The sequence below is a fragment of the Nanorana parkeri genome, unplaced genomic scaffold, assembly GCF_000935625.1.
Source record: "Nanorana parkeri isolate BGI_ZX_2015 unplaced genomic scaffold, ASM93562v1 scaffold551, whole genome shotgun sequence".
In the NCBI taxonomy this organism is placed as follows: Eukaryota; Metazoa; Chordata; class Amphibia; order Anura; family Dicroglossidae; genus Nanorana; species Nanorana parkeri.
In genome coordinates this window covers 513030-521953 of record NW_017306819.1, presented here as the reverse complement: position 1 = coordinate 521953, position 8924 = coordinate 513030, and the positions used below count along the sequence as shown (strand labels likewise).

General features: G+C 45.9%; 1 protein-coding gene across 2 annotated transcripts; it reads right to left on the bottom strand.

Annotated features, from left to right (window-relative positions):
• Positions 1-3311: 3311 nt before the first annotated feature.
• Positions 3312-8265, bottom strand: LOC108791455 (zinc finger protein 271-like). 2 transcript variants are annotated; one of them, XM_018561951.1, is made up of 3 exons: positions 7524-8265; positions 4563-4660; positions 3312-4478 (listed from the first exon to the last, which is right to left on the bottom strand). In XM_018561951.1, the coding sequence occupies exons 1-3, from the start codon at positions 8106-8108 to the stop codon at positions 3317-3319; spliced, it is 1845 nt and encodes a 614-aa protein (XP_018417453.1). In that variant the 5' UTR covers positions 8109-8265; the 3' UTR covers positions 3312-3316. The 2 variants fall into 2 exon arrangements, with proteins under 2 accessions (XP_018417453.1, XP_018417454.1); XM_018561952.1 differs by lacking the exon at positions 7524-8265 and having other exon boundaries at positions 3312-4408; positions 4571-4844.
• Positions 8266-8924: the final 659 nt, after the last annotated feature.

Sequence of the window (8924 nt, the reverse complement as noted above, 5' to 3'; positions counted from 1 at the left end):
ACCGAAAAAACGGTATCGGTGCATCCCCAATTACAACATAAAATTAAATAATAAATAAATCCAGATGAATGTTGTGCTACTTTTTTACAATCTGAGCCTCTCTCGCTGAAAAACATGTCTTATGTCTGAACAAACTGGCAGTGGAGGAAACGTACACTGGATGGGGAGTACTATGGAAAGCTCTGTTACCAAAGGACCACACAACAGGGACGGTGGAGGCAAATGTCAGCTTGTCTTATAACACTCAGAGTTTTTGTCTTCATTAGAAGTAGGCAACCTCTACATTCGAGCTGTGGTGAAACTACAAATCCCTTCATGCCTTTGCCTCTAGGAGTCATGCCTGTGGCTGTCAGTTTTGCAGTTCCTCATGGGACTTGTAGTTTCACCACAGCTGGGGTGCCAAGGCTGCCTATCCCAGATAGAAATCCTTCAAACAGACCTGCCGGCATTCTTTAAAGTGCAAGAGTACATAAATCTGATGGACCCTGACAGGTTTAAACATTTGCTGGTCATATAAACTGTTTGGGGACCCTTCCAATACCCCCCCCAAACCCTCCAGTCAGCTTCGTAAAAGGTCAACCCAGCCTGTGAAGGAGCCACAATATGGGCAATGGAAGGCCAAGCAAGGCGAAGGAAACCAGAACCCAGTTTGGGTTCGGCAAGTTTCTGATTTGGGTGCCCATTCTGCCAGGTACATGACTTTCAGCCTCCAACAAAACTCAGAAATTTAGCAAATGTAAACTTTATGCTCTTCTACACAACATCAAATTAAAATGGGGGTTTTATTTTTGTGAGAGTAAGGCTCTGCAAGTGCTCAGCAATTCACAACCACTTCTATATATAGCAGCATATCAATTCATATAAAAATATACAGAACACCAATGAACTGCATGATTAATACTCAATATCCATGAAATACTTGAATCCGCCACAGATAAAAAACACAGAGACGCACATTCATACATTGAGGATGCGTGATCAGTGGTAGATACATCCAAATGCTTCATTCTCACCTCCATGCCGATGGAGAGATTACCTCTAGTCTGTGTGGAAAGTCTTTCAGCTTCAAGATGCAAAGGAGACAGTTTTTCATGGTACCGTTATGCTGCAATGCTTGAAAATGTACCGGGATGGGGGAAATGGCGGACCTTTTGGGCAGTACGTAGCCATGCAGTGAGACCGCCAATGAAATGTTTACATTTGAGGTCAACCCAATGCAATATGCAAACAAGGAGAAAAGGAAAAACGGACAAAGATTTCCTCATTTCATAATATCCAACTACATACTTCTGTTACTTTCTAAATGATTCATTTTTATATGGACCTGTTGCTCGCTAGTTTATATGGACCTGTTGCTCGCTAGTTTATATGGACCTGTTGCTTGCTAGTTTATATGGACTCTGTTATTCCCGGCCCCTATGCATTGATGTTAGCTGGGCCAGTTCTATACTGTTCTATGCAGTGGAAAGATATCATCCTACATTTATTCTTAGATAGTCCCTACCTCATTTTCTTCAAGAAAAACAAAACAAAAGCTCAACAAATGGGAACACTGGTGCAGACCCACTTAGAGGGCTAATGTTACCATATTTCTAAAAGGAAGCCTTTAGTGGGATCATCTCATTCCTCCTTACATTTGTTTTTACCTCAGGCACTGCTGATGCATGACTATAAAACACCTGTCCCCTGGAGAAGCTAAATTTGCGAAACGCGTTGGGTCTATCGGGACAATCATATTAGTTATGTATTTGGACTATGTATTTTTGAATATTATGTGTGACGCAGTATTTATTGTAATAACGAGATCCAATTTTATCTTATTTACCCATTTTTTGTATGTTTAATAAATCTTGATATAACTTTTACATATGCATTGGTTGTACATATCTCTCTACAAACCCTTTTTCTTCTTATTCAATGTACTTTAGGGGGGAAGAGGTAGCACAGGGTGCCAATGTTGAGGCAATCCGCGAGTTTTATTTTAGCCTTTAGTGAGAGAAATACAGGGGAGGGGGGATGGTGGTTCATTGTTGGATACCTCCTGTCTGTCTCTGCATTCAATACTGACCCAGACAAAATACATAGAAGAATAATAACCACATGTACAGTAACTTTGCCATTATTCAATTACATAATTTTGGAGGATTTTCCTAACATTCAGCCTGCTTGGCTTTTCTGCAGGCCCACTAGGTGAGGCAGTGTGAGAGGGGACCAAAAAAGAAAGAAACGGCGAAAGAGGAAAGCCGAGGAAAAGGAAAAGCTGAGGAAAGGGGAAAGAGGTCAGCCGGGGAAAGCAAAGGATAGGGGCAAGGGGAACGTAGAGGAAAGCAGAGGATAGGGGCAAGGGGAACGCAAAAGAAAGGGGAACATAGAGGAAAGGGGAACGCAGAAGAAAGGGGAACGCAGAAGAAAGGGGAACGCAGAGGAAAGGGGAACGCAGAAGAAAGGGGAACGCAGAAGAAAGGGGAACGCAGAAGAAAGGGGAACGCAGAGGAAAGGGGAACGCAGAGGAAAGGGGAACGCAGAGGAAAGGGGAACGCAGAGGAAAGGGGAACGCAGAGGAAAGGGGAACGCAGAGGAAAGAAGAACCCACCTTTATTGACTACTTTGTGGATGTAAGAACTAGCAAAGAGAAAATATCTATAACAAAAATGATTAACAGGTACATATAAAAATGAATATTACATAATTACAGAATATCAAGTTGTCCTTTGCACCCACCGTTCCTAATCTAGACACGGCAAGAGAACTTCCCTCTCCGCCAAGTGGCTAACCCAGTTTTGTCACCCTTCGTGTCTAGACTTTGTGTGTAGGATAAGCTTTGTGAATGCAAAGAAATCTTAACATGGCACAGACCTCGTATCTGGCAAGAGTGAAGCCATACATGCAATAATTCATCAAAATCATACCATTCAGACCATGGGGCTCATAGGACTGTGCTCGGTGCTCAGAACTGTCAATTCTTTAAGAGGTAAGTCAAATCATCCATCGTCTCCCTTTATTTCTGAAAGACTCTGGATGAGGAGCTAGATGCCAAATTGTGCTAGTTGATTATTTTTAGGTATTTATTTTACATGTGTTGGATGCACAAGGAGCCGTACAACTCTCTCACTTAGCTTTGCAATGGCCATGGAGTAGGGGGTAGAAGAATTTAGAAGCCGTGGAATGGACAAGATGAGAGCACGAGAGTCCCCATAAGGTAATATATAAGAAGGCAGTAGGTGTTTCAACCCATCAAAATTCACCCGTTTTGGCTGGGCTGACATGATAAAACAAATAATTCTCTCATTTACTCAGTTACTCCACCAGCCCTCATCTATGCTTTCACTTCTACTTCATTCTCTATAATAGACTCTGGCTGCTCGGGGTCCACTATAACAGTTATCACACCAGCCACCTGTTCCCCTCTCCTATGGATTCTTTGATGTTTAATAAGAGTTGAACAGTCAGTGAAGCTCCTCCCACACTCATTACATGTATACGGTTTTTCCCCAGTATGGATTCTTTGGTGTTTCACAAGGGTGGAGCTGTCAGTGAAGCACTTCCCACACACTTTGCAGGAGTACGGCCTCTCACCGGTGTGAATTCTTTGGTGTTTGATCAAGGTGGAGTTATCAATGAAGTTTTTGCCGCAATAGTTGCAAACATAAGGCCGTTCCCCAGTATGTATACGCTGATGCTTCACCAAGGTGGAGCTGTCTGTGAAACTTTTGCTACATACAGTACACTGGAAAGGCTTCTCCCCGGTGTGGAAGCGCTGATGGACCACCAGGTGAGAGTTACAGGAGAAGCACTTCCCACACACAGTGCAGGTGTATGGCTTCTCTCCACTATGGGTCCTCTGGTGTTTCACCAGGGTAGACCGAGCAGCAAAGTTTCTCCCACACTGGACGCAGGTGAATGGCTTCTCGCCGGTGTGAGTGCGTTGGTGTTTGACCAGAGATGAGCTGTCAATGAAGTTTTTGCCACACTGAGTACAGCTAAATGGTTTCTCACCCGTGTGGGTCCTCTGATGCTTCACCATAGCAGACTTCTTGGTGTAGCGGTTCCCACACGTTAGGCATACAAATGGTTTCTCACCAGTGTGAACACGTTGGTGTATCACCAAGGTGGAGCTGTCCGTGAAGCTTTTGCCGCACTCTCGGCACACAAACGGCCTCTCTCCGGTATGAGTTCTCTGGTGCACAATGAGATGTGAGTTGCAAGAATAGGTTTTACCACACTCCTTGCAGGCATAAGGTTTCTCGCCAGTGTGGCTCCGCCGATGGACAACCAGAGTGGAGTTTTCCGTGAACCTCTTTCCACATTCACCACACTGGAAGGACTTCTCCCCACTATGGATCCTCTGGTGTTTCACCAGATTGGACCGGTCCGTGAAGCTCTTTCCACACTCCAGGCAGGTGAAGGACTTCTCCCGGGTGTGGATACGGTGGTGCTTCACCAGATTCGATCGGTCAGTGAAGCTTTTTCCGCAGATGGTACAATTAAATGGCTTTTCTCCAGTGTGGATTCTCTCATGTTTCACAAGAGACGGGCGATCGGTGAAACACTTTTCACAATATGAACAAGCAAAGGGTCTCTCGCCGGCATGAATCCTCTGGTGAATGACCAGGTGAGAGTTGTATGAAAAAGCCTTACCGCACACGGTACACATATGAGGCTTTCCCACAGAGTGCGTCTTCTGGTGCTTCACAAACCGAGCTCGGTCTGTGAAACTCTTTCCACATTCAATGCACAGATAGGTGGTCATCTCCATCACTTTTCCCGTTACGGGGTCAATGGCATTGAAGATGCTGTAGCAGTTGTCTGCCAGCCTGGCGCAAGGCACCTCGGATGGGTCTTGTGTGTTGCAGTCATCCTTTCCCACTGGCATCTTTTCTACTTCTGCAGATGAGCCGGACGCCATACAAGGCTTCCCTTTTTCATTCATCACAAAATCTGCACAAAAATAAGATTGCAATAATATATAAGAAGGATACTTCGCAATGAAGGCCATTTATCTTTAGGTAGAAGTATATGTAAAGAAGTGCAGAGTTGACTTTAAAGATTACATTAAGACAGGGTTGGGCAACTCCAGCCCTACAGCCCTCATATCATGAAGCAGAGTGTGTGTTGGCAGAACCATAGATACCACTGGGGGGATCTTACTAATAGAATCTCAGGCAGCCAGTAGGTGATTCAGCTCACCAAGGAATCCCAAAGTAACAGGAAATCCAATATATTGGCTATTGGTTATTAGGATCCTTTAAACCAATGGTAGGCGAACTCCAGCTGTGGTGAAACTACAAATACGAAGGTGCCTCTGCCTTTGGGAGTCACGCCTGTGGCTGTCAGAGTCTTGAAATGACTCATGGGACTTGTGGTCCAAAACAGCTAAAGTGCCGGAGTTGCCCCTAGGGTTATCTTACAGTTAAAGGTTAGGCCGAGAACAAATGTTATGGGAGTACTCAAGGTTAGCTGTAGGGGGTAGTTAAAGGGAAGGCAACCCTGGCACTCCAGTTGTGGTAAACACTACAAGCCTCATGAGGCATTGCAAGACTCTGACAGCCACAGGCATGACTACCAGAGGAAAAAGCATGATGGGACTTGTAGATTCACCACACCTGTAATGCCAAGGTTACCTGTCCCTGCTCTAGACGCCCCCTGCCTAGCAAACTATTGTTACCAGATTCAAACAACCAGACTGTCTACCCCTGGGCTTAACAGATACAGATGGGTGAAGGAATGTTGTTATCCTTGGGCGTGAAGTGTCTTACTGGCAGGATCACCAGATGAATATAAAGGGAATAAAGCAAACTAATTCAGATGCCCCATCTAAGGACTGATCAGCTGGAAAATGTTAATTTTCTTTTGTTTTAGATATGCTTTAAAGTGGAACTGAACCCAAAACTTTTTACAATGTGGATACAGTGGAATAACCTGATAAGTTCTCATTGCTGTCTGTGTCCCCGTTAGGGAGATTCACCCTCTCTATATGTCTTGGTGAATGCCATCACTGAAAGGGAAAGAAAATCCCAAATGTTGGGTTGTCACCAGAACAGGAATAGATGGAAAATCTTCTAACGTGGACACTAAGTCTGGTGGGGGACCTTGCTGACCACCAGGGATATCTTGATGGACCCCCTCTGTGATAGAATAGCGCAGCTGAAAGGTTTTCTTTGAGACATTAGAGGTCTACTAGAGCTTTGTAGAAGTGTTCGGACTTCTAAATCACTTCTACAGAAAACCAGGAGACTGGTGACAAAATATAACCAAACTCGAGGCTGCTCTTCTGACTGAGTTTGTTTACATCACGTTACTGCCGCCATTGTAGTAGTTCCAGCAGCGGCAGTAAAAGCGTAAGCACAAGTATTTATCTACACTCTCTACTCCCCCAGCGGCCCCCCTCCCTCATGCCCTAAAGTTTAAGTGGAAAATTCCCTCAAGGTACTTATCTTCTCTGCTAGCCTCTCATGTTTATACATCCCAGCCTGTAAAAATCTAGTGCCAGGCTGCTCAAACGCTAATGTCCCATAAGGTTCAATGGCACGTACCCATACTGCTGGTGCAACGGCCCAAGATTTTTACGTGCAGGGTTGTAGACAATCCAAGTTCTTCAGCGTCTAGAAAAAAAAAAGCATTTTGGACTTATGTTGCGGAGGCATCCGCTGTCGCTTTAAGCCTCCAACCTACATTTTGGGTTTTATCCGGTCAGGAGTGCGATGGGCTTGTATGTTTATAGAAAAAAAGTAAGCACTAGGGAGTAACGATGGTTCAGCTTAGTGGCAGAAATGAGAGTCCTTGGGGTAGACAAGATCAGGGCACTAGAGACCCCAAGAGGTTTAGGAAGGCAGGGGGTGCTTCAACCCATCAGCATCCACCAGGTTGGGCTGAGAAAATAATTCTCTAAACTTGGTTACTCTAACCCCCATTTATGCCCTCACTTCTACTTATTTTCTCTATGATGAACTCAGGCTGCCTACCCTGTAACAGCTACCACACCAGCCACCTGTCCCCCTCTCTGATGGATTCTTGGAGGTTAAAAAGTAGTGATGTGCCTCCCAAACTCATTTCATTTATAGGGGTTCTCCCCAGTATGGATCCTTTGGTGTCTCACAAGGGTGGAGCTGTCAGTGAAGCACTCCCTGCACACTTTGCAGGAGTATGGCATGAATTCGTTGGCGTTTCATCAGGATGAAGTTATCAATGAAGTTCTAGCTGCAATAGTTGCAAACCTTCCTCCGGTATGTATCCACTCATGCTCCACTAAGGTGGAGCTGCAGGTGAAACCTTTGATACATTCGGTAAAGAGGAACGGCTTCTCCCTTGCTTTGAAGTGCTGATGGACCACCAGGTGGGAGTTACAGGAGGAGAACTTCCCACACACGGGAGACGTGTATGGCTTCTATCTGGTATGTGTCCACCATGGTGGACCAAGCAGCAAAGTTCCTTCACCTGGTGCCGGTAAATGACTTCTCACTGATATGAGTACCCTGGTGTTTGACTAGAGAAGAGCTGCCAATGAAGTTCTAGCTATACTGAACACAGTTGGAACGTTTCTCACCTGTGTGGGTCCTCTGATGCTTCACCAAAGCCGACTTCTTGGTGTAGCGGTTACCGCACGTTGGACACGCAAAGGGTTTCTCCTCGGTGTGAACCCGCTGGTGCGTCACCAAGGCGGAGCTGTCCATGAAGCTTTCGCCACACTCCTGACACACAAAAGACATCTCACCGGTGTGGCTCCGCAGATGGAAAACCAGAGCGGAGTTTTCCGTGAACCTCTCCCCACATTCCCCACACTGATAGGACTTCTCCCCGCAATGAACACTCTGGTGTTTCTCCATGGTGGACCGGTCTGTGAAGCTCTTCCCACACTCCAGGCAGGTGAAGGACTTCTCCCGGGTGTGGATACTGTAGTGCTTCAATAGATTGGAATGGTCAGTGAAGCTTCTTCCACAGACGGAACAAGAAAATGGCTTTTCTCCAGTGTGAATTCTCTCGTGTTTGACAAGAGACGGGCGATCGGTGAAGCACTTTTCACAATAAGAACAGGCAAAGGGTCTCTCGCCACCATGGGTTCTCTGGTGAATGACCAGGTGAGAGTTATATGAAAAAGCCTTACCGCACATGGTACAAACATGAGGCTTCTTTACAGCGTGCGTCTTCTGGTGCTTTACAAACCGAGCTTTATTTGTGAAGCTCTTGCCACAGTCAATGCACAGATAGGCGGTCTTCTCCACCACTTTACCCGTTTTAGGGTCAATGGAATTGATGATGCTGTGGCAGTTGTCCATCAGCCTGGCACGAGGCATCTCGGAATGGTCTTGTTTGGTGCAGACGTCCTTTCCCGCTGGCATTTTGTGTACTACAGATGAGCCGGACGTCATACAAGGCTCTCCTTTTTCATTTATGATCACAATATCTGCAAACAAATAAGATTGCGACAATGTATAAGAATATTATTTCACACTGAAGGCCGTTACCACCTTTATGTACAGGTTACATGGTGACTAGTTCCCGACCAGTCCCAAAGGAAAAACACCAATTGTATGACCAGCTCAAGGCCTCATGCACACGGGGGTCTGGGGATTCCTGTGGTAAGAACCTGAGGCAGAATTCCCACACGTATCTAGGGCCGATGTGCCCATTCCATCTAATGACAGAGTGGTAGATCCGCAGATATGAATACCTTCGGATTGGGAGAGATGCTTGTCCCGGGAGGCAAGCTCTCTGCGTCCCAGGACAAGCATCCCTCCTGACCCGCAGTTAACCACGGCATGTACAGCCATGGACAGATGGGACCGCTGTCACTCTGTCTTTAACTTGAATGGGCACAGTGGCCCCGTCTGTACACCTGAGATTTCTGCTGCAATAGTCCGCGGGTATCGAGACGCAATAATCCTGAGACGCCCGTGTGCATGAGGCCCAAGAAGTGGACCTTTTAG